General features: G+C 35.2%; 1 protein-coding gene across 3 annotated transcripts in view; it reads right to left on the reverse strand.

Annotated features, from left to right (window-relative positions):
- The window catches only part of AFTPH (aftiphilin), a 63,942-nt gene that overhangs the window by 4,296 nt on the left and 32,504 nt on the right, over window positions 1-27,142 (reverse strand). Inside the window, exons 3-9 of one of the 3 annotated variants that reach the window (XM_029231961.1) lie at window positions 20,288-20,439; window positions 18,321-18,447; window positions 17,859-17,915; window positions 14,841-14,963; window positions 9,195-9,255; window positions 7,585-7,668; window positions 3,578-3,701 (exon numbers count right to left, since the gene is read on the reverse strand). In XM_029231961.1, coding sequence (XP_029087794.1) covers window positions 3,578-3,701; window positions 7,585-7,668; window positions 9,195-9,255; window positions 14,841-14,963; window positions 17,859-17,915; window positions 18,321-18,447; window positions 20,288-20,439 — 728 coding nt within the window. The remainder of the gene's footprint in view (window positions 1-3,577; window positions 3,702-7,584; window positions 7,669-9,194; window positions 9,256-14,840; window positions 14,964-17,858; window positions 17,916-18,320; window positions 18,448-20,287; window positions 20,440-27,142) is intronic. The other 2 variants (XM_029231962.1, XR_003794905.1) reach the window with 2 other exon arrangements.

A 27,142-nucleotide genomic window follows, 5' to 3' on the forward strand; every position in this document is an offset into this window, starting at 1 on the left:
CCCTAAAGAAGAGATACAAGTGGTCAATAAGCACCTGAAAAACTGCTCAATATCACTGGCCATCAGGGAAATGTAAATCAAAATGACAATGAGATATCACTTCATACCCATTGGGATGACTATAACCAAAAGACAGTAACAAGCCTTGTGAGAATGTGGTGACATTGGAACCCTCAAACTTTATTGGTGGAAATGCAAAATGGGGCCACTGCTTTGGAAAACAGTTTGGTAGTTCTTCAAAAAATTAAACAATGTTACCACGTGACCCAGAAGTTCCACTCCCAAGAAAATTGAAAGCATTTGTCCACACAAAAACTTGTACATGAATGTTCATGGCAGCATTACTCATAACAGTCAAAAAGTGAAAACAACCCAAATGTCCATTAATTGATTAGTGGGATAAGCAAAATGTGGTATAGCCACACAATGGAATATTATGCAGCCATAAAAAAGGAACAGAAACTGCCAATACATGCAACAACTTGGCTGAGCTTGAAAACATTATGCTAACTGAAAGAAGCCAGACACAAAAGGCTATACAATGTGTTATTCTGTTAGTTATGAAATAATCAGAATACGCAAATCCATAGAGATAGAAGGCAGATTAATAGCTGCCAAGGGCTGGGAAAACTGGCATATAGGGAGTGACTGCTAATGGGTATGGGGTTTCTTTCGGGGATGATAAAAATCTTCTGGAATTAGATAGTGATGTTCTGGAGGAATTAGATAGTAATGTTCTGGAATTAGCGGTAATGGTTGCACAACCTTGCGAATATACTAAAAGCCACTGAATTGTACACTTGACATGGGTGAATTTCATGGCATGTGAATTATATCTCAATTAAAAGGTCAAAAAAAGAAAAGAAAAAACCATGCATGCCTTTTGGCAACTAGTCCTCTGGCCTGTATAATCTTCAGTTAGAGGTCTGTGGCTACTAACTAGCTGGCTACCCACTGATTAAGATTAGGAAGTAATTTTTCTCTGTATTAGAAAAGGTAAGCAAGAAGATGGAACTATTTTAAAACTGACAACTTGCATTTCTTTAAAATAAGAAGTCACTTTCACAACCTATGTTTAGAAAGTGAAGAGCACATGTACTTTCTCTTACATATGCAAAGGCATTTGGAAAAGAGTATGGGATGTTGTTTGTTACATGGCAAATTTCCTCTACCTAGACCACTGTTTCTTAACCTTTTCTTCCCCTACAGTTCCTCAGTGCTTTTTCACTCCATCTTCTGTGTATTGACAAAAGCCAAGATTTTGCTGAGGTGTACCCTTTAAATTTTATTTTATTCAAAAACAAAAACAAAAAATGAAGCAAAAGCCAAAAACAACAAAGATGCTTAAAATTCCTTTGGAATTATGCCACCCCACCTTTCTCTCCCTTGTACAACTGGGAATCACTCATGGGGGCACTTTACAGTATTACCTTCTAATTATAAGACTTGTGAATATTTGCACTTCTCACCACTTTCAAATAGTTAATTCCTCCAAAGAGAAAACACAAAGTTGACAACTTGTTTTCTCTGGAATTTATTTTGTTTTAAATGTGAAGCTGGACAGGTACCAGAGACTAATTCAATGCAGTTACAAAACTGACCCCAGGATACACACTATAGTTTCAGTTCATTCCATAATAATACAGAATAAGAGAAAAAAATGAAAATAACTTAAAGTGGTAGGAGTTGGAAGAGTGCCCTAGTGTACAGAATGTTTTAAGGGTGAGTTGAAAAGTTAGGAGAGCAAGCAAGTTAACAATGTGGCTTAGAGCTCCTCCTACTGGCACAAAGAATGAATTCTCACCACTGGGACTTTGAACACTACTACAGTTCACTCAGTGAGACTGCAGAGGGAAAAAGGTGAGGAAACACAAGGACTGTCCTTAGAAAAAGTTGTCCAAAAAGTAGCAGGAGAAAGCCCAAACGATAAAAGTGTCAGTTTTTTGTTTGTCTGTTTTAAAAGTCATTAGCTTTTGGTTAACATATATAGAAAAAATGGATGAGAAATCTGTATAAGGAGAACATTAATTTGAAAATATGATTTATTTGGAAAGAGAAATTAGAAAGCAAGCAAAAAATCCACACCAGCTTCACTTACAAGCAAGTTCACTTAATAGGAGGCTTTAACAGCACCAGGTAGTGTTACTACAAAGAAAGAGGGGTGATAAGAACAAGGGAGAGAATCTGTGGCTAAACAAGAACGTGCAGACTACAAATCCATTCCCGGGAAAAGTTCAGGGTAGCCTTAATTATAAAACAAATAATAATGGATTTTCATGATTATAAATATGAATTGTATTAGTAATAATAAATATCTGTTGAATGGGTACTTAAGCACAAACACAGTTTTAAAGGCGATGTGATAATTCAAGCCAAAGTTTTAAGACAGGTAAGCATTTATTATTTGCAAGGAAAACAATGCTTTATTAAATGGATGTTTTTCTACAGAAGAACTGATTTAAAAGATAAATCTGAGTTTGATGTGTGAGTAGAATGTATTTAAACAGGGGAAAAAGCTATAATATCTCTGCCTAACTGGGCAAAAACAGGTAAATATTTTCACTTTAAAGTGCTGATGAATGACAGATTTGGTACAGCAGAGTTGGTATGCCAATCAACCAGTATTTGCTCTTGCAGTAGTGACTTCCTGGTTCATAATGCTTACCTTCTTATTAGAAACTGCCTTATTCTTATGGCTAACATGTCAAAGCAATGGATTATTCCAGTGCTTAATTATGTAAAACTAAAGGTTTCCTGAATCCTGCACACAACGCCCACATGACATTCCTGTATCTGAGATAACTGTTTTTCTAAAGGCCCTGCCCCTGAAGGGCTCCCAGAAAGCCCCGTAAAAGCAAGGCTTCGGGCTTCCCTGGTGGCGCAGTGGCTGAGAGTCCGCCTGCCGATGCAGGGGACATGGGTTCGTGCCCTGGTCCGGGAGGATCCCACATGCCGCGGAGCAGCTGGGCCCGTGAGCCATGGCCGCTGAGCCTGTGCGTCCAGAGCCTGTGCTCTGCAACGGGAGAGGCCACAACAGTGAGAGGTCCGCATACCGCAAAAAAAAAAAAAAAAAAAAAGCAAGGCTTCACGACTCAAATCAGAGGTGCTACACATTAGCGAAAATTCAGAAAATAAAACAGTGGCCATTCCCTACTCTCTCTTAGCCCAGAGGTGAAAGGATCAGCCTAGGTGACTCTGGGAGTGTGAAACTGGGTTCTCAAAGATGATCATCTCAGTAGTTATGAAAGAAAAGGGGGAGCATTTCTGTAATGGCTTCATGCTCTCAATTCTTTTATCAGATTCTTCTCTACAAAGTTGGGTGTAGGGGTAGGGAAGGAGAGAAAACGACATCTGTCAGCCCTTTCCAGTCTCTCATGAAATAGCTCCGCTCTAGTAAATCCATAATTAAACATAATTTGATACTATTTTCTGGAATTAGGCATCTATTGGTTTTATAAATGTAAAGTGAATTTTAATATAATATATTGAAATACTGCCAACTTATGTGCTTTCCCATCTGGGCTACTTTGTTTAACACAGAATTCAAAATTAGGGTGTAATGAGCACTAGCTTTTACCTGGTAGATGTGCTTGTCTTCTCTACTGTGGACATGAGTCTCGCAAATGCATCAGTCACTTTGAGGCTTGAGGTGGAGATTTCCAGCTTAGAAGTTGTTAACTCATACAACTCTGGATCCACACCTTATAGTATAAAATGATAGTCAGTGATGGCAAGCTGCAATGGGTACTCAGCCACAATCCAAGATGCAAAAGGCAATTACTCTGTAAACATCTGAGTCTTTATAAGCACAGCACATCTTTAGAACACTGTAATATTGCATTTAGTTTTTAAATTATAAATTCCACTCTTCGGAGTTTTTATAAAGTAGGAAAATACTCTTAAAATTCCACTCTGGTATAAATATAGCCTTAATTAATCTAACGTTTATATAGACGATACCATCAAAATACTTCTAAAAAATTCTATCTGCTATAGAAAACTCCCTAAATTTTGTATTTGTTTGTGATATGAAGGTTATCAATGTTTTATAAATAGAATGCACATGATTTGTTACATAATATGACACCTCAATTTTTAAACTGACTGATTTTAACCTCATTTTTTGAACCTCCCTTTTCCCTTACCTCCCTGACCATTTATCCTCCATTATTTTCATCCATATCCCCAAAGTTGTAAGTTAATATAAAGTCTCAGATACAGTAAATAATTTGGTTAGTTTAAATATATTCTGACTATCTGAGGACATGAAATATTACCCAAAGTATCAAATTATTACTAAAGAAAAGTTATATACCGCATTGTTCTTTCTTCAGGTAAGAAGTGGGGAGGGTAAAATATTTTCAGAAAAAGTGGATAAAAGTACTACTTTTGAACAAAATGAAAATTGTCTCAAGGGTTATACTTCTACTGTCTCATAGCTGAGTCTAGTGGCTAACAGTTCAAATATCTTGTTAGAAAAATTCAAAACAAAGCTGAGTTAGAGAATTAGATTTATTGTAAAATCTATTAAAATCCTTCCCATCTGACTTCATTAAAATATACATACATATTTTAAAACTTCTCTTGAATATTAATTTATATCAAATATGATGACTACAAAAAACAAGGAACAATTAAATATTTTCAACTCAAGCTAAGCGTTGGAAAATAAAGATAATCAGATAAAAAAATTTTAATCCTACACTCTTTGGTTTTAGCAAATTCAGTAGTTTCAGGGTATAATAGAAAAGCAGACTGTAAGTACAAATGTCTTATAGCTTCATCAATTTCTACTTATTATTTCTAAAAAAGCCCTAAGACCCGTAGATAAAATTATATATACATGTACCATATCGATATTAACAAACAAGTTTCCTCCTTTAGGATATTTCTAGGTTAAGAAAAAAAATCAGGAACTGCCTTCTATTAACCAACTTTGTAGCTGACTAGCAGATGTAAACACAGATCTCAGATGTTTACAGAAATCATACTAGCACAAGCGGCTTCCACAGTTACCATGTCCAACAAGGGAGGAAGGCTATAGAAAATGTTTGTTGACTCTCCGAAGTTTTTAGTATTTCATTAAGGTACAGTTTCAAAATATAATTTAAAAGGCCCTTTCTTTGTATTTCTATAATAAGTATTAAGGTTGCAATTAAAATGTAAAAATTTACAGATGCCTGTAAAGGGACCAGATGAACCCAAAGCACCTCCTTCCTCCACTATGAAAGGTTAGATTCCAAGTAACCACAAAATTTAAGCAGATGGTGAATGCACAATGCAGAGTAAACAATTGCATTCTGACTGGCAACAGGAAAGTGCTAGTAAAAATTTAGTTGGGTTTATACAATACTGACAACTTGGCCGTCAAACAGTGAAGTGGGAGATTTTTTAAAAAACCCTTCAACCTCCCCCAACCCCCCAAAACCATTATCACCAAAAAAAGTACTATGGCTATATTTTATACTTTTCAAAAACAAGACAACTACTTACTCTACACAAAAAACTGGAGAGTAATTTTTTAATGGAAGAGTTTTTTTTTTTAACAGAACCTTAATGAGGCATAGTTTAGTTACATAAATAAAGCTAGCCAACCAAGTTCTATGCCAACCTCCTAAGTCTCAAACACAAAATAATTAAATAACCGCAAGCTAAGACAAAATGACTTTCCCAGAAACAAGTCAGAAAAAGTGCAAGCAAGTGGTGAAATGGAATACTCAGAAAAGTATTGACACCTGTAGCTTGATGGTAAGTTTTAACAAAACCCAATAGCAATAAAACAAGCCAAAGCAAATTTATAGTAATCAGGTTTACACAGCAGCTAGAGTGTATTAATGAAAATACGGAAGGAAAATATTTAAAACGTTCCAAAGTAATGAGGACCGCCATTGACCATGCTGATTTCATTTCCATTACAGCTCTAAGCTTCTGAAACTGCTTGCTCTTCTCAAAGCTGTGTATGTATACTGAGCCTGGTTTATCAGGTCATTTCTGTACTTCTTTATATGGTCAGATGATTTGTGCTCTTATGGGTGATTTTTAACTGAGTTTGAAATGTAACCAAAAATTAAATTTAAACCAGGTTTTTAGACACCCAAAAATAGTGACCTCATTTAAATTATGATACATTCCATGACAAAACAAAGCTGAGAGCAAATTAGAAATACGAGCTCTGTAATTCATTCTTGGGATTATAGTAATAAGGAAACTGATACACAAGTTTTTGGGTTTCTTCCCCCCATTAAGTATTAAAAACTAATTAGCTCACCCAGGTCATTTCATAGCTCACATGTATTTAGAAGTAATTTAAATAGTGAAATATTTTGAAGTCAAAACCAGACACATTAGTTTTTCGTATGCTTGTAAAATCTTGGAAACAATGAAAATGATAACCAGGGGATTAGATTTGCGGAATCCAGTCATTCTACGAAACGGCCTTGGAATGTCCTTATAGCACGATCAGATTTCCATAACCAGCTCTTGGAGAAGGGCATTCTGGGTCCCAGGTTCACCCTTAGCTGATTGTCTTATCTCCCCCATTTCCCATCATGGCTCCTAAATTGCTAGAAGTGGGCGGCAGGGTTATCTAGCTGAACAAAACCAGCAGATTCTCAGGAACCAGGCTGGCTGTCTAACTGATCCTAATGGGGACTGAGAGGGACCCTCCCTATGCATTCTGGGCATCAGCATCTATATAGCACCTCAACAGCCATCTGGTATCAATGGGCATGATTACCAGATCACAAGTTGGGATGACAGGGAGTCATTAAAATCATATTAAATAAAATGTAAACATAAAAATGCCATTATATTTTAATCGTTTATTCAGTTAGAAAATGACAAAGTACATTAGGCCTTTGGTCAATGAACTGAACTTTTGCCAGGCTGAACATTAATTTAACAGGCACTCCAGTAAGTTTTAATTTCTAGCTTTTAGTATCTCATAGCAATTATTTTCTATTATTATCTTTAACATTTTTTTTTCCTCCATGGAAAACAGTAAACTTTCTATTCAAGAGCTACATAAAAACAGTAATAATTCTATGTGGGACTACAGAACTAAGTGCTAGACTCCAACATTTTGGAACCTAATTATACATTTAGCAGCACTAATGAACAACTAATTGAATGCTAGAATTTGTAAAAGGTTCTATTATCACAGACACTATAATGTAAAGTCACCTTTGTGTACTAAAATATTCTTATATCTCTAAATTTTTATTTTTTCAAATGGCTTTGTAGAATATGCTTTAAAAATAAGCATATAGAATATCACATTTCCTATTTACAGGGGGAAAAAAAACCCCTGCCTTTAACTGTGTAAGGACATTAGGGCTGTTTTATATCTAGAAACTACTTTCAGCTCTGAATATTATACTCTGACAAAGCTTTCCTTAAAATACGTTTCACATAAGTCATTTGTTATAGTTACACTACTAGAAAATAACAGTAGATAGATGAAAGAAAAGTAGTAGACATTATAGAGAATACAATCTACTTGTTTCCTTGTTTATAGGAAAGTCAAGTGATGTGGTCATGCTTTTAGTAAATAAACTAGAATTATGGCTTTAACACTCTGCTGACCTGGGATTGTGGTGCTGCTGCTAGAGCTACTGTCATCCACGGGCCCAAAGAAATCAAGGTTCAGAAGAGTGGAACCTCCACTAGCTTGAAATTCAGTGACCGTGTTGGTAGGCAGCCACACAGAAGGTAAGCCAAGGGAGGAGGGGTTATGTGTAAAAAGGGGTAAGACACACACTTGAACATGCAGGTTATAATTAGTAGTCATTACATATTTTTAAATCAACATTAAAACAATGTGTACAGTATTAGTTTTTCACTGCTAAGGACATTTCTAAAGTAACAATTTAATTCAATGTACATTTTCTCATGTACAACGTAAATAATTTGACACTTAGTAAGGTTTTAGTTAGGAGTTCGGTTCTTTCAATTGAAACTTGAAGCCATACCAGAAAGACCAAGGGGAAAGTATACCCGTTAAAGGGAAACAATACTTTAATCTCAACCCAACATTAAATCACTGTACATGCCCAAATAAATCTTTTATGTTAGTAGTGTTGGTTTCTAATTAATGCTTTTTAAAAGTGACAAAGTTGTCAGTTTCAGGACAGGCACCAATACATTAACTTAGTTTAAAATAAAATAACGTAATAAGGAATGTCATAACTGCCCTACCCTGATGTGCAACCTCAAGCTGTACTGTTCCCCTTTAACTCTGAAACAGTAATCAGAAATAGTATACATTTTTAAAGAAGTTGTTTGTTAATAAAAAGCATGATGATTTGACTGAATAAGACACCAGACAACAGCAGAAGGTGCATCCAGGCTTTCCTTCAGCACGGATATTCAATTGGATGCTTTCCAGATATCCTGGGATCCCCCACTCTAAGGCAAAGCTGACAGAATAGCAGGTGTTTTAGACCATGGCTCAAACAACTTATGAAGTATAAGGAGTAAGAGTAATTATACCTCAGAGTCCAATTAAAACTTGTGATGTCAACACACAGGAAAACTAGCATTTTGTATTACTTAAAAACCCCACCTTATTGGAATCAGTTAATCCTTTTTCAGGATTTTCTTTTAAAGCCATAAGTGAAACCAATTATTTCTGGAACTACCTACTAGTATTTTGAGATAAGTTTTAGAAAAGGATCATGAAAATCATTCGTTTTTCCTTTGCATATAAGTGCACTATAAAATATTATTAAATCTGAAAACTACTTTGAGTCAATAAATATGGATCTATTTGCACATTGTTTTTGGTTAAATTATTGTGCTTTGTGCTTTAAAGCAGCCTCTACACACAAGACTTTGCATCCAAGAAAATTCCATGAACTAAGACTACAAAAAAAAATTTCAAGTAAATTGGTCTTACCTAAAATATCATTTAAACTGCCTAGATATTTGTGAAAAATAAGGAAGCTTGTTTTTGTCTTGAGATAAAGAAACTAAAATTTTATCTGGCTACTAGTACCTATATATGGACATTAATACTGTTAATACTAGTAACAGCTGGTTTCTTGAGCAATCACTATTAAGAAAGAAAGCCTGAATTTCCAAAGATAAGAAGTTACGTTCAAACAAAAAAGGAAGTCAGCAGAGAGAAGTCTGTCTGAACTTTGTAGCTTTCTTAACTCTAGCTCTGGTGCTAGAGGCTCTACGGAGAGACGTACCATCTAAAGGGTTAGTAAGGCCACTGCTACTCCAGTCAAACTGGACGGGTGGTAGAGACTCCTAGAGTTGAAAACCAAAAAATCAAAATTAATCAGTATAGGTTGTAGCAACATAAAGAATCCTTAAAAATAAAACGAAACACTATTATAGCAAGATCATTAGGCAATAAGATACCTAAAGACAAAATTGGGATAATTTACAATTTCAGAAGGTTATCTACAAATATTAACACAAACTGAAATTGCAAAATTTATAAACAGTACAGCTTGTTGACATTAAAAATGTTGTATCTGAGAAATGGAATTATCTTTACATTTTCAAACAGAAATTTATGGACTGATCCTATGTCAAGATTTCAATCCATTCTCAAATCATGATTTAAACTACTGGCTTGATTACAATAAAAATATTTAAAAACATCACTGATTTTTTTTTCACTAAAGAGTTATCCACTTTATTTTAAATGACTATCCACTTAAAATTTCTTAATAGATAATATAATGCAATAGAGAAGGTACCACTGAAAGTGAGGCAATTTGGGTTATTAAAGACTAAGTAACTACTGTATAAACATGTATGGTTAATTTAGTTGGTTTCCTTATATATAAAAATTAAAAAAAATAATCTTCTTTAATTTAGAAATTACTTATAATCAATATTAGAATTTAATTTTTAAAATAATGTACTGAAAAGTATACGCAGAACTCATTTGAGTATTCTAGGTTTTAAAATTCTGTTAACTACCAAACACATAAAGATAAAATGAGCAAATGATACATAGAAGATGGAAGGTAGTACAAAACATTTAAAAATGATCACTGCTTTATTTTAAGAATATTCTTGACAAGAAAAAAAAATGCCTTTTTTTCATTTTCTTGTTTTATTTTGAGGGTGGTGTTGGGAACAATTATTGAAATAACCTGTGTTTTATTAGACTCTTACTATCAACATGTTGCCATCTTTTTTTTTCTATATTGCTCACCACCATGCTTTACTGTAAGGTAGGCACTTATTAAAACTTTATAATCGGGACTTCCCTGGTGGTGCAGTGGTTATGAACCTGCCTGCCAATGCAGGGGACACGGGTTCGAGCCCTGGCTCGGGAGGATCCCACATGCCGCAGAGCAACACGCGCACCTTAGCAAAGAGTAGCCCCTGCTTGCCGTAACTAGAGAGAGCCCACACGCAGCAACAAAGACCCAACGCAGCCAAAAATAAATGAATAAAATATAAAAAAATAAATTAAAAAAACAACAACTTTATAATCATTTTTTCTGTGTAGACAAAGACATTGTTCCCTGTAGGAAGGGAACATGAATCGGCTATTTTTGAAAGTTCAATCCCATGACATTATAATACAATTGCTTTGATAACCAATTATAGGCATGTTACTATAAGCACTTAGTCTCCCCCATATAAGTCGGACCTGGAGGTGGAGGGGCTAGGTATAAACAAAATAAAACACTAACATACTTAGTGGTTGCCAGGGGTGAGAGAGAGTTGTGGGAGCTGGAGTGGGGTTGGGCGGGGGCTTGGCTGTGGAAATGGAAGAAATGCTGTATGCTGACTGTGGAGGTAGTCACACACATGGAAAGATGACATAGAACCACACACACATATTGCACAAATGTCAGATTCTTGGTTTTGATATTGTACTATGATTATGTAAGATGTAATCATGGGGGAAACTGGTGAAGACACAAGGCACCTCTTCCGTACTACCTTTGCAACTTCCTGTGAATCTATAATTATTTCAAATAAAATTTTAAAAAATCCTGGTGAAAATCTAGTTTATAACCTACCTGCAAGACCGATAAATAACATTTAGAAAAGATTTTCTTTAGCTGATCTCAAAAACAAACAAAAAGCTCTAGGCATTCCAACAGATTCAACTTATATTATTCTACTTCTAGATCAGAAACACCTTTAGAACTATTCAACACTGACTGGATGGACCAAACCCAGATTTACATAATAACAAAGTTTCTGGGTATATGGAGCAAAGGTCTTTCATTAACATGTTTTACCTAAATGATGTCAAGTAGCTGGATGTTTTGAAATATTTCAGTGATTTTCTGGAATTTTAGCTTCTCACAGAGGTGTATGGCATTTTGAAGACACAGCCAATATTATAATAATGAGGTGCTAAATCATGAATCAAAATTTAGTGGAAAAGAGAAAGATGAAAAACAGATACCTAAATAATTATAGGCTAACTAAGGCACAGACAAGTAGGCAACTTAAAGAGAAAGCACTGGAATGAAACATTTTCAAACAACTTTAAGTAATGTGGCATGAATGATTAATGCAGAGACAAAAGAAAGGAGACAAGGTCATAATAAAAAGAGGGGGAAAGAAAAGACTAGAGACAGGAGACTCTGGCTCTAGTCCTAGCTATAGCACTGATGTGTGCTTTTGGGTAAATCACTTAGTCTTTCCAAATATGTTTTTCTAAGTGTAAAAAGAGAGTACAGTGCTAGATAGTCATTTTTTCTTTCTTCTGTCTCTAAAACTCTGATTCACAACTGAAATAGCAACATAAAGTAGCCTAAGAAAAGAAGTTTGCTAGTGGTGACTAGCTGGATAACTGATAGCCAGAGAGCTGACTTTACTCAGCAGTGAATAAAGTATGGTTAAAGTACTGATCTTAGAGGGGAATCAATGGCACCGTGAATGGTGTGACCTTGAAATTCAGTGGATAAAGATGCAAACGACAACAACAAAAAGTATCACTACTGCTTTTTACCTATAAACTGTTTTTTCAGGTAACAGTATCTTTTAAAAAAACATTAACAGTTGTTAGTAAAATATTAAATTCCTAAACAAGAGATGCAATGGCTATAAGACTGATGAGTACAAACTGATGTGGAAGATAAAAATTCAATGGGTACCAAACTGAAATAGAAAAGACAGGCCAAAAAGAATGCAGTCATAATGAGAATTATACAACTATGCTAAGTTTGAAAGTCACTGTTCAATGATGCCAAAACATAAGAGGAAGGTCTGCTATACGCTTTGGGCGGGGGCACGGGGAAATTTAGGTATTGAACAGGTCTTTCCTGACACATTTTGCTAAGCTTCTAGCACTAATGCCTATGGCTGTTTAATCTGAAAATTATCACTAGGAGAAAGACTGCATGGCAAAAATGTTAAGTGAAAAATATATACATGTTTATATAATGTATATATAATATATACATTGCATGCCAAAGAATAGTGGTAAGAAATATCACTTTATATAGAGAATCTTTACAATGCATTTCAGATGTTTGTTAAGTATCTTAACCTGAATCAGAAGTATGGAGCCAAGCAAAGGTCATGCAATCTAGTGATGGAGGTTAGGCATCTCAGCACAAAATTCTGATACGCATGCTGAAATCTTCAATTTGAATGTTAGAATGCAGACCTACACAGGCTCAAGTCAATTCAGAAATAAGTTTGAATTTCCACTGGGAAATATTATTTTCACTGGTTTCCCAAAAGCCTAAAAACTAAAGCCAGTGAGGATCACAAATTACCATAAAAAAGTACAGAATAAACTTGTTAATTCATTATTTATATGTGTATTTTTTAAAAAGACAAATGTGTGCATGAAACAGAATAAAAGGACGTATTTGCTTAAAAAGAGCTTTTAAAAAATATAAGTAGCAAGAGACCAAGTTCCATCTTCCAGCAAAAATGTTAGATATGCTTAAATGTTGCTGAAAATTCCTACACTTGCCTGTAAATAGGGAGAGAGTCCCTTGATTACAAGTACATAGGGGTGTATATGTATGCACAGAGGTGGCAGCAGCTGAATACATATGGAGCTGCAACTAACCTCCATTAAATTAACACACATTAATTTCTATTAAAAATCTTCTGTTAAATTAACACACATGCTTTTTTTAGGTTATCTAGACTTTTAATCAAGTCTAAAATTATATAAGAAAGATGATAAGTATGAGGTATGACTAGGCAAAAATGACAGGTGACAGCTAACTCTAATAAGCAATAACTTATGGGGCTGTAACACGTGGAAGTGGTTGGATAGAGGAGAAGAGGAGAAGGAGGCAAGTAAAAGTAGCAACAAGTGGCCTCAAGTAAGAACAGCTCCATTTCCAGAAAACATACCAGGCAGTTACTCAAATTACTTTCCTAATACCTAGCATTGTAGGAATAAGAATGTTGACTGGGGCAGAAGTGAGAATGTGCTGTGGGAGAAGTAATTTTGGAACCTGCATAGACAAGGCAGGCCTGGGAGAGCAGTTGATAGCCAGAGGGCAATATAAGGCCAATGAAAAGAAGAGAGCTAAGGACAGATTCAACCTACTAAGACATTTTGCCCAAGGCACCTTGCCTGTTGCCCAACCATCAATAAGGCCAGGCATTTTACGCATTAGGTCCCCTTGACCACTAATTCAGTGCCAGTAATAAACTGGCTTCAGAGGGATGTTTAAGCTAAGCCCAAGTATAAACCACAGTGGTACATAGCAGTAATATTAGATGTTTCTTGAAACACACCTGAAAAAGTAGGACCTTGCTTTACAAAATTATTTTCCAAAGTATGTTCTTCAGAAAAGGGTCCTGTGGCCAAGTAAACTTGAGAAAATGAAGTAAAATTAAATAGGGTTATTCACTGCAAGATTCTTCAGAGTCCTTAATGTGTGGGTTGTGAATCTCCAAGGGTGGTTGTAGGGTATGATATGAAATATTTCCCAAACTTACTTCACTATGGAACCCTTCTTTAGTGGCGCATTTCTGGGAATTAGCGTTCAATGGAACATACATTTTGGAAAAGGCTGTCCAAACATACATTACTGTGTTAGACATAATCAAAGATGATATTTAAGGTTAAGAAATGACAAACACAGCAAGAATATGTTTTAGAAATAGTAATGTTCATTAAGAATACTAATATTTTAAAAAACAATTCGATGTCGAAAAAGTAAGCAAACCAAAGTGGCTATGTTCTCCCAGATAAAAAGTAAGAGGGAAGGCTTTGATATTAAACATATTAGACTGAAATACGATTTGTGCTTAAATGTCCCAAGGAGGTAAAGGATAAGAAAGGTAAGAGAGCCTTCTTTTTTTCCTAATCCATAGAATGTTTTGTTAAAGGCTACATCATTTTTAACTTAACAGCTTTATTCAAACTCTCAAAACAACAGTTTTTGATGTAATAAACACACCTAAATTTTATTACTTTATAAAATTTTTGCAGGCTTCAGGAAAAACACACTATAGCAGGCTTGAAGAGCTGGTATAAATGCAGTGTTTTCCATTTTTTTGAAATCTAGCACTTACCAGATTTGTGTGTCAGTAATAATGATCATATAATGTTCAAGCCGTAAGGGATTTTTAGAGATGCTTGCTTCAAAGTCCTCATTTTATAGGTAAAAAGACTAAGTCCTGGATAGGTTTAAAGGACTTACCCATAACCAGCCAGTTCTCAAATGGCCTTTTCTATTTTTTTAAATTAAAGAGAATTTGCTCATTGTATTTCAAGGGATATTAATAAGTAACTGAAATCACATCTACCATGAAACTAAATTTTAAAAATATTTCAAAAACTAAAAGTTATATATTAAGGGAAACAACAATGTGTGTGGACATACGTGTATATACATGCATAAAAATATCTATATACATCCAGATATTTTTACCTGGAATTGGTCAGATGTACATGTGTTCATTTCTGGTGACACAGTGGTTGTCTGACCGATGGAGGCGATTTTCTCCGCAGCAGATAGTGGTTTCAATGGTTCCTTGGTGGGCTCTAACATACCCTGAAAAAGGCATATTAGCCATTAATGGGGGGGGAAGGATCAGTCCATAAACTTTGTAAACTTTTTTTACAAGAAAGTTAATCTAGCAGAAAGCAGAAAGAAAACAGGTCATCTGAAAAGAACTGAAGACAAAAAGGAACTAGTCCTAAATTTTGCTTCGTGAAAATCTTACAGCACTATAATGGGAAATGTTTCATAATAATACCTTTGGAATCCAAACTTTTTGAAGCAAGACGTTGTAATTGAACTGGATTTGTTGTAAAGTGCCTGGTTATCACTGTCACACAAAAGCATAAGCACATGGGATGGTGGGAGCGGGGAAGAGGCAAGCAGAACAGTATATCACATCCATGCCCTAAGAATCCAACATTATTCTGATGTTTCAGATCTGAAACTGCAGGAAAGGGCACTCTTCATACACATTACATCATGGTGGTGCTTGGAGAGGTGAGAGCTGATTCTAAAACACACCATATACTGTGATGACGTCTACATGTTTCAATGTGAATTTAGTGTTTGATCCTTGCTCCACTATAGACGGGAACCTTAGTTCTTGGTTCTTTGGACTGGCAAAGCAGAGACAGTCATTTCAGAGGGGAAAACATCTTACATATTCCACTATGAATCTAACACACTTTTTGAGTAAGAGAGAAAAACATTCAAGATGGATGTAGAAACAAAGAAGAAGAAAAAAATCAGCATTTTGCATTAATGTTCTACCAAACACTAAAAATAATGGGTAATAAGGTTACTGGCATGAAAAAAGGCCCAAGCTTTTACAAATTTTAAAATAATACTTGATAAGTTCTTGAATAGTTATCAACCAAATAAAAGTCTCCCTTTACTACTGGGGAAAAAAATCCAAAGCTGCTAAGTCAGGAATCTTATAGTTAGAATCTATGCATTTCTAAAACCAAGTTTTCAGGAGAATCCCCCTACCCTCATAAAATCAAGCATAAGTTAAATAAGCAATTTACAGATTTAGTTCTTAACAGTGCATGTGAAAGGCTTTAACCTAGCAGCTTGAAAAATGAAAATAAATTCATGGTCTAATTCAATACCATACACATTATACAGGCTTTCTAGTGTGCCCTTCTACAAAGGCTCCATGCATTTGGCAAACAATTACTAGTCTTAGCCAACTTTTCTAATATGAACTCTCCCTTAAGTCAGTGGTTCTCAAAGTGGTCCCCATCAGTAGCTTCTCTATCACCTGGGAACTTGTCAAATGTGCAAATTTTTGAGCCCTACCCCAGACCTACCGAATAAGAAACTATGGGGGTGGTGCTCAGCATTCTGTGTTTTAACGAGTCTTCCAAGCCACTCCAATGCACATTAAAGTCTCAGAGCCAGTGACTTAAATGGCAATTTCAGGTACTATTCCTCAAGATGAGATCAAAAGATACTGAACATCTCATGTGCGTCAAGTACCATGGGAAAAATTCAGGTATCATTAAAATTTGAAACCAGATATGAAAAAGAATAAGTTTCTAAATATAAGGTATCACAAAGATGGAGGAGGAGATGATACATTCACTAAACCAACTTTGGTATTAAAAGCTTACAAAAATGGTAAAATTACATTACTAATAAAAGGTTGTAATTAAGATAGGAAAAAAAAGCATAGACATTAGTCTCTAATTCCACATAAAACTTAAAGAATTGGCTAATGTGCTGACCCTAACACAGAGCATTAAGTAGGTTACTGTCGCCAACATGCTGAATGAAAAGTGCCCACAAATTAAATTCCTACTTCCTATTCAGAATGTGACAATAACACCACCAACAATCTCTAGAATGCTACTCCCTGAGGAAAGAGATTCACATAACCAGAAAGTTAAAGAAACGTTCTGGATTACATTTACCTACAACATAAAAGAGAATAGGGATGATCAAGGTGTTTTGAAAATACAAGATAACCATTCACAAAGGAGCAGAAACTGATTTTTTAAAAAGAGGTCAAGCACAGAAGTTTTTGTGCAATTTCACAAAACAAAACAAAGCAAACAATTCAATAACAACAATTCGAGCTTATTCATGGAAAAGTTTGCAGATTAAAAAAAGGTCAAGTTCCACAGCAAATTCATTTTCACATGCACATAAAGGGTTTTTAAACTTAAACTCCATACCAAGGGCTCCTCAGTTATTTTTTTCTCTATCTTAAACACAGTATTTTTTTCTTATTTTCAAGTTATTGGTGAAAGAATTTTAAAATACTTTTAGTTTGATAGGACATTTTTATGCACCAATAACTCAAAGACACACCAAAAACCACAAACAAGTCAAACTTTAAAATGTGACTGAGTCTTGATAAGGTACAGAATGAAAATTCCTCAGTTTTCCTGGACTACCTGGCATATCTGAAAAAACAAAATTCAACACGTTTAAAACATTAATGGAAAAACTAAATACCAATTATGGGTCCTGACTCATTTTCATTTGTTATAATTTGGTATTTCCAAGCTTTGATATACATCCATGGCTTCAATACTGCATTACTTAAAAATAATCGCAAATGCATTAAAACAGGTGATAGCTAAGGCTTCAGATACTTCAGCTTCTTCTTTTTAAAAGCAAATTAAAAGAGAGAGACTTCCAAAGGTGGATTTTACAAAAAGTTATGAGCACTAATATTACTATGATAAAAAATAATTTTCAATCTAGAACAAAAGTGTCTATAATTAATAGAATACAGAAAAATATCCTCAGATCAAGACTTGAAGGGATTTATGAGATCGAAAAAGGATACTGTATTTATTCTCTTAACGGGCCCACAGTAAACGCCCCCACAGTAAACGCCCCCTAAAATACACTTTCCATGTCGTGCTATGCAAGATGATTTTATAGAATAAATGCAGCAATGATAAACACATGCAAAGACATCTTTGTACTTACCAATCCTGCTGCATACATGGGCACTATAACAGGTTGCTTCTTATTGCCCGTGAAGAGCTATATACGTATGTTAGAGAGAAAGAACATATATTTAGAGAATGATCTGTCATAGAATGAAAGTTTCCAAAATATGCTTGTAATGCTTTATTACATACATCGTGAATGATAAATTGAAAAAATTGTTAAATTGCCCTTATGGGGTTATATTTTTTATCTCCTAGCCCAATTCCTTCATTTTATAGTTAAGGAAAAACACTAGAACAACTTTTCCTAAAAATAAGAAATATTGCAGAAAAATCTAGATAGATTTATGCTTAAAAGTTGGCATATTCAAAAATACATGAACATGTTAAACCAACTAATATTTATTTTTCTGAGGAACTAGTTTCAACAGAAGTGTGACAGAATTTAAAAACATTCATAGGTTGATTAAAGGATTTTCCAAGGTACTAATAAACTCACAATGTTTCGGGTGTCTATTCCCAAGGAGCACAAGAGTTTCTTGTTGCTATGGGAGCCACCCCACTGATATCTCAAGCCATGTGCATCATGGATGTCCTGTAGCTCAGCCCACACATCCAGCAGTTCCCTGCAAAGGTCACGATGAAGCCATGGGTTACTCAATAGCTTTCATGGGTTACTCAATAGCTTTCACCATGAATTCTACTTTTAATGTGACTGTGAAATATACATTTCAATTAATCTTGTGTCTAACATGAGTATATAACTACTATCTGAATGAAATCAACAGCCAACACTTAGTCATTAGAAAAGTAAGTTAAATTCATTTGAAACAATCAAGCAAAAATTTGGCCTGTTTGTTATTCTTTTTAAATTGTAAGGCAAAAATATTTAAAAGGAGGAAAGATACCACCCAGCAACCCACCATCTTTCTGGAGCTATTTAATATGTTTTCTCCTTGAGTCTTGACCCACAAATACAGTTGCAATTACAGCGTATTTAAAATTCTGTATTCTTTTTTCAGATTTTAAGCATTTCCTTATGTACATATGTATCTTTTTCAGTGGTTGTGTAATGTTCTATTAGACAGATGCATCATCATTTATTTAGCCACAATCATCATACAGTTTTAATTAAGTTGTTCTTACTGTTTGGCTCCTATTGCTAGTAGTACAAGAATATCTTCCTGTATTTTATGGTGTGTGTTATTGCAGAATTGTGTGATTTCCTGAGAATGAATCTCTTGGGTCTAAGAGTATGAACTATCTGTACAGCTAGCATATTTTAAAAAAATATCTACAGTTTAAAGATGGCAAAACATCCTTTTTATCCCCTTCTGTTCTCAGAAATCACCCCAAAACAAAAGTCAAGAAGCAAAAATAATATGCATCTTCAATGAATTTAAGAAATCCTGCCTCCAGAGGTGGGGAGTAACGAAATATAACAGAACTATCCAGGAATAAGAATAAAATTAGCAAGTCAATCTAGACCCTCTAACATCTAATAATTAATAGGAGTTCCAGAAAGGAAAACAGAGGCAATGGAGGAAGGTAATTGTCATTATAAGAGAATTGCTCAATACTGAAGAACAGAAGCTTCCAGATTGAAAGGTTCCTACCTAGTACTCAGTCCAATGAATGAAAAAAGATTCATATCGAGATACTTCATTGTGAAATTTCAGAACACCAGCAACAAAAGACCCTAAATTATAAATTTGATGTAGGGGTAGAATAAAGTAAAATTTTACCTCCTGTGTACCTTTTTCTCTGAGGAGGCTATTAGAGGATGTGCTCCACCAAAATGGGATTTAAGTGAAGGGAAGTCCCAAGACAACATGTGTTTAGGGGGCCCAGACTGATCCATTCCAGATTGGAAGGAACTGGAAGATGGAGGACTCCAGGTAAAAAATGGAATGGTCAGCTTGATAGGTCTTATCACAAGTAAAATTATATTCACAGGCTGTTGGAGGGTAGGCAAAGACTCAGTAAATGAAAAAGAGAGGCAATTATTAAATCCAGGAAAAAGGTATACTATAAAGAAAATAGTAGCTTAGCTGTGAACACTATATATATGATCGTAATAATGAAAATACCAAATAACAATTTAACCAAAAATGAAAATACCAAATAACAATTTAACCAAAAACTATGATATAAGTATACTGGGAAGATGAAGAGAAGAGAACAGCAGATGTAAGATCTAAATTTTCATCTATCATACTAGGAAATCAAAAAATAATATAAAAAATTGATTAGAATATCAATTTAGAATTTCTTTTAAAAAAGCTCAAAAATGGACAAGTAGAGAGTTTTAAAAATCATATCTTTTAGCACAATATAATTTTTTAAACTTAAACACAGTAATATTTTAGAACCTTAATGGTTTAAGATAACCTTAGATAACCTTATAAATTAGAACAGTTGAAACTAACAAATATACATGCTATCTGAAAAGTGTCTACTACTTACCCACTTTCAGCTAAGGCCTCTCTTCTTTTTATTGGCAAGGTGCTTGCTTCCAGCAAGTGCTTCAGGGAAGTAACTTCTTCTTCAGTATCAGGGACAAATATGGAAGGAAAACATGCTTCGAAAATTCGCTCCAGGCGGTTTAGTAAAGCTGTCTGCATCAAAACACCCCCCAAAAGTTTATTTTCATTTTTGTAATTTTAGTAATGTCGTAGCTTTATCATTACTACACACACACACCCCCATACAACAATACCCTGTCCGCTACTATGGGGTGGGGGAACTACCAGTCAGATACAGGAAACACTAAGTGAAAGAAGAAGAACTACTCATAGAACAGCTTTAAATAATTGTGTAATGACAAATAAATGTCATTACACACCAAGCATCATGCCTGGCACTTTACAAACATTATCTTAATCCATTACAAAATTCTACAAAGAAGAAATTACTACCCCATTGTACAGTGAGAAAGCAATCTTAAAGTTTGAATAATCTGCAAGCAAAAACAAACCCCAAAAAACCAGGCAGTATTCATAATCTTTCCATAACACTGGGGTGTTTCTTACTACCACTCACATACTCTATATTTAGAACAATAAGACTGGATGCTCGCAAAAAGTATTATCCTATTATAGTTGAACAGAACCTGGATATGAACACGTGAATCTTGAAAACCTTTTTTTTTAATTTTTAAAAAATTTTATTAAGGTATAGTTGATTTACAATGTTTTGTTAATTTCTTCTGTACAGCAAAGTGACTCAGTTATACATATATATATATTCTTTTTCATATTCTTTTCCATTATGGTTTGTCACAGAATATTGAATATAGTTCCCTGTGCTATACAGAATGACCTTGTTGTGAAAACCTTTTAGAAATATCTGCTAATAGAAGAAACCAAAGTAGGAAAGAATGTCTCAATTTTTACCAAGAAATTCAATGGCTCATTTATCATTTTGATGATCTGTGCTATCTTTCAGAAATTCCATTTCTCTACTCTTCCATGGTGTGCATATTTGTATTTCTGAATAGTACACTACCTTTCCTCCAAGCAGAGCCTGCATATCCCCTAGAGTATTTTCTCTGGGAACACTGGCATTTTTGGAGTATTTTTATTAATTAAAACTTGTTGGATTTAGATTAACTTAGATTTTGGGGGTACTAGTAGGTGTAGTCTACATGTGTAACCTACAATAACATTTATTCCCACTTTCCTAACTTTATTTCAGATACATGTAAAATATTTTCTACTCAGCTCACCTTACTACTTAAACATCAACTAGGAATACAAACTTTTAAGTCAAAACTTGTTGGAAGATTAAGTGTACTACTGAAATGACATCCTGTGTACAAGAAAATGCCACATCATGGTGGTACTTCCTGCCAAGTAACAAAACAAGTTAATGCTTGATTTCTGTTGTTTAGTATAGTCAGCAAACAGGAAAATTAAAAACAAAAGGAAAAATTTTCACATACATATTTTCCAAAACAAAATCTCTTTTGGAAGCAGTATCAGAGCAAAAAACTTGACACTGCATAATTGGTCTCAGGGTACTCTTCTGCTATCTCTACAAAAGTTTAACACCTTCATTATATTTATGTATGTGATATGGGAAAAGGTTCTCAGTATCAATTATGAAACCTACAGTAAAGAGTAGACTCAAGATCCCAAGGCTTGTGAAACTTGAGTGCATCAAGGGGACCCAGACTTAACTCACTTCAACAGAGGGAATGGACAGACATTACTTTTAAAGGGATCAGATAACCATCTAATTGGAAACATAATAAGCATTGGCTCCTCTTGGGCAGGGAGGGTAAGCAAAAACTCACATATGACCAAATTTTATTTCTCTGTAAATTAAAACAGAATCTTTCTTGTATCCTCTTTGTTATCCTTTTAATGGGATAGAAAAAACATTTATCTAAGGATGAAAGAAAGGACCTCAAAACATATTCAATGATTTGGATCAATCATTACACATAACTACCAGGTCTTAGGTATACCAGTGAGCAAATTCTCAAATTAGTGGAATGTACTTGAGGAAACAGAACATTATTTTAACCCAATCACATTTAAACTTTGTTTTAAACTTCTTCCCAACCTTTTCTCATAAAGAATAAAATTACATGGAAATTTTAAAAGAAAGTTCCATATGTCTTTAGGATTAGATATTAGAGTCAATTGCTTCAAATCTTTTGCTGAATGAGGTAGAGCAGGAGTTGGCAGATTTTTCTCTATAGGGCTAGATAGTGAATAATTTTTGTGTTGCAGGCCATCCATAAACAAATAAGTGTGGGTGTGTTCCGATGAAACTTGATTTACTAAAACAGGTGGCAGGACAGATTTGTCTGCTAAGCCATAGTTTGCTGACCCCAGAGGTAGAGCCATATATAAATTTTTTAAATAAATATTCAAACAACCAGAATCCACTAACTGACCAGCACCACTCACCACAAGGAGGAACTCCTCAACAATTCAACAAGAAAGCAGCTAATAGAATTAACAAAGATTTTGATTAAAATTAAATTTCCTAACATTTTACTTTTTAAAGTATATTAATTTCCAACTATCTACAAGACCAGTTTGATGCTAAAAGGGCTACTATCTTGTTCATGGTAGTAAATAATGCCAAATTTCATTTACTACTAGTTAATTCCAGTAAGTAAATAGCTGATGTAATTATAACACTTCAATAGAGGACTGCGGACCCAAGGGGCTGAGACTCAGTTTCAGGATTTATAAACTGGAGCTCTCAGGGCCTACCTTACAAGGTGAATAATAAATTAGAGGAGTAAATGCTTGACACCCAGTGTGTGCTCAAGAAGTGGTAGCTTTTATCACTACTGTTGTTATTATATAGATGATACATAGAGACACAGTGGCCTGCCAAGGAATAAATGTCAAAACCAGGTTCAAATCTCACTAAGGCTATTTCTCCACCACTATTTAGCATTCTAAATCATTATGAAAATACTTGTCTCAATTTATATCAATTTCTAACATATTACATCAAGAAATTAAATAATCCAAATATTTTGCATCCTCCCCAAGATCCTCCTATCAAGTTGGGAAAAAGGGACCTAATTAAAAAATATCTGTTGTTAAGAGCTGCTTATATAATGAGAACCCGTTACTGCTACCCCTTGGGGATTTTAAATTTTGAAAATTCGTGAACATTTTGGTTGATTGTTGGCATTTGTGACTTAAATCTTGATCACATTATGAAAATCAAAGAGTGTAAACCACACATGAGGTGTGTTAAGATGCTTTACTTCCCAAGAAGCACAATAAAGTTCAAACATCCGATGGAACATAGCCCAAGTAACTTCGTAAGTAGAAGAGGTACAAGAATATAACTAACATTAACACTCAGAAGAAGAGAAACTAACCTACCACAAGAATAGTTTCTCTTATGACCAAGCAGATAAATTTCTTTCAAAAAAACAGATTTCCCAAAACACTGTAATCAGACACTCAATTTTAAAAAACTCATAAAATTTGAGCATGAGATAAAGGGTAAAGGTTGGAACTTCCCTGGTGGCGCAGTGGTTAAGAATCCGCCTGCCAACGCAGAGGACACAAGTTCAATCCCTGGTCCGGGAAGATCCCACATGCCCCAGAGCAACTAAGCCCGTGTGCCACAACTACTGAGCCTGTGCTCTAGAGCCTGGGAGCCACAACTACTGAGCTGGCGTGCCACAACTACTGAAGCCTGTGCGCCCTAGAGCCTGCGCACTGCAACTACTGAAGCCCACGTGCCTAGAGCCTGTGCTCTGCAACGAGAAGCCACCACCATGAGAAGCCCACGCTCACTGCAACTAGAGAAAGACCGCATGCAGCAACGAAGACCCAACGCAGCCAAAAATAAATAAATAAATAAATAAGGTAAAGGTTGATACTGGTAAAGGTTTTGGGTATTTTTCTTTCTTGAAGATTATTAAATAATTTTAATTGTTTTAAAATATATTCAATTTTTTCCTCAACATTGCCAGCCAAGGTAGTTTAACCATGCAATAGCCTTAAAGTCAGTAAAGTGAAATATTATTTAAACTTCGATTTATTCTACTGTACATATGCAAATTATTCATCTAACACTACTATTCATAGTTTCCAACAAAGCAAATAGTAAATTTTTACTAAAGAGCCAGTGCTGCACTCTAAATTAATGTGAGGGTAACAAAATAAGTACACACACACTTAGCATATTAAATATTTAGCTGAGGTTACAACAGTAACTAAATAGCAAACTAAATAAAATAATATTCACTCCAGTTACTTGAATTTCAAATGCCTTCAAAGTCAAAGAGGAAAAATAGTCATCAGTTCTCCCTTGTATTTGGAATTAGGAAACTGGTGATTGAGCCATGTCTGTCAATTCAAACACATATCAAATTCTAAACCTGCAAACAGCAGCATATCCAGCCATTAAACATTTTAAGAACAGGGGGCTCTGATAAATGCAGGGTTGAAAGGCAAATGCTTTTCCAGACAGGTACCAGACTCCCTTTTTTATTTTCTCTACCGTTTCCAGCGCTACGAAGCCAAAGGAGAAGGTCTGCTACTTGCAGACAAGCACACTTGGGCTCAGACGAGTTCCTACCTGTCAAAACTATTCTAAGAAGGGAAACTAGCCAGAAGCAGCATTTTTGCTCTCCAAATAGTCTGACAGGTGAGTATACAGCTGAACTAGGGGTACTCCCACACAAATTCTCATTTATCTCCCTATTACTTTTTGCTATTCACCAAAAAATCCAGTTGGCAACACTATTTCTTGCACCTTTTTTTTTTTTTTTGCGGTACGCGGGCCTCTCACTGCTGTGGCCTCTCCCGTTGCAAAGCACAGGCTCCGGACGCGCAGGCTCAGCGGCCACGGCTCACGGGCCTAGCCGCTCCGCGGCATGTGGGATCTTCCCTGACCGGGGCACGAACCTGTGTCCCCTGCATTGGCAGGCGGACTCTCAACCGCTGCGCCACCAGGGAAGCCCTCTTGCACCTTTGAAGACCATTTTCTAAGAAGTGCATTTCTGAGATTATTCAGTAACAGCTAACATTTATTGAGTACTAGTTATGTGCAAGACACTGCACTAAGCACCTTTAATATGCACAATTTCATTTTATCTTCACAATGAGAGTTTTGAAGTAAGTACTATTATTATTCTCTAAATCTCAGGTTCAGAGAAGTGGCTAATGCAAGTCAGTGCTGAAAGCTGGATCTAAATCTAGCAGTGTGACTCCAGAGCCTTGATTTTAGGTACTATACTATAATCAGGGCCAACTTATGCAGTAGGCACAGGGCCTAGGGTCCACAGTAATTTTAGGGGTTCATGAAAACGTTTTAATAGTTACTATTAACATACTCAACCTTATACCAAGTTATAAAATAGAATTTTAAATATCTTTTATGGGGAAGGGGCTCACAAAAGTCTTATGTGGTCTTAGCTATACTACTCTCCAAAGGTACACTGGCTTTTATAGGATTTCTCTATCTTTCCCAATTTTCTCATTTCTCATATATTTGTTTTCCTATCAGGGTCCTTTTTACCTTGAATTCCTCTATATTTTATTTTTTTCAACCCATACAGTGTTTCTGGAAAAGCAAAAACGATTACCCAATGTTTTAATTCATCAATGAGGGCAAAGCACTATGCATGAATTCACTTATACTCATTCCCAGTTCTGTCCTATCTCCATGTCTGCGTTTGGAGGAAGAAAACCCTTCCATTTTATACACTGGTGCAAATAAAGTCATATTATCTAATGCAGAGCTTCTCAACTGACGTGGCTCAGTTACAAACAGGTTAACAGGTCTTCCAAAAATCCTGAAAGCTATATATGGATATTTGGTGTTCCCTCTTGTGACAGTTAATTTTATGCATCAACTTGACAGGGCCAAGGGGTGCCCAGACATTTGGTCAAACATTATTTTGGATATGTCTGTGAGGTTGTTGCTGGATGAGATTAATATTTGAATTCAGTAGACTAAGTAAAACAGATTGTCTTCCTTAGTATGGATGGACCTCATTCAATCAATTGAAGACAGTTTGCGGACTACAGATCTTAGGACTTAGTGATCATCTCCATAATTGCATGAGCCAATTCCTTATACTACATCAGTCAGTCTGTCTGTCTCTCCATGCATGCATGCATGCATGCATGCATGCATGGTTCTACTTCTCTGGAGAACCATGATTAATACACCTCTATTTTGTAAATGACTACAGTAGAGTATAAAAAGATTGTGTATTGAAATTCTCATTCAGTTTTCCAAAGGAGTGTATAAGACCAGCACTGAGGATCCTAGACTGGTTCTGAGGCCACTCAAAGGCATATCCCCTTTAAAGTATCTTGATTTTAGGGTAATTTCTAAAATTCCTTCAACATATTTCTAGTTAGTTTTCCTTTCTCCCTTATAAACAGTAGTTGATTAATGTCAATAGTTTTAATATTGATAGAATTAGGTCTTGTTCTTAAGTGGAAGTTTAGAAGAAACATAAAATCCACTGGGCAATTTAATCTTCCATTTAAGAGGATATCTTATGCCTTACCACCATTAAATATTAAGTAAGATATCAAGTACAGTCTACAACTGTATACTTATCAATCCCCAGTTTCAAGCTATGTAAGAAGAGTAACCAATTGTAGTACTCACTATGCTCTAAAAAGATAGTTTGCCCCTTCTGCACAGTTTCTGGATAAACCTAATAAAGTATTTCTATCTATTTTGGAATTAAAGACAGAATTTCAAATTTTCTGAGGGAAAAATAACAAAAGGAATTGCTGTCCAAATACTTCAAGCAAGCAAAGAGCTATACAGCCAAAATCTCCATTTCTTTCTTTCTTTTTTAAATTGAGA

The sequence above is a fragment of the Monodon monoceros genome, unplaced genomic scaffold (assembly GCF_005190385.1).
Source record: "Monodon monoceros isolate NGI ecotype Baffin Bay Population unplaced genomic scaffold, NGI_Narwhal_1 Super_Scaffold_19, whole genome shotgun sequence".
Classification (NCBI taxonomy): Eukaryota; Metazoa; Chordata; class Mammalia; order Artiodactyla; family Monodontidae; genus Monodon; species Monodon monoceros.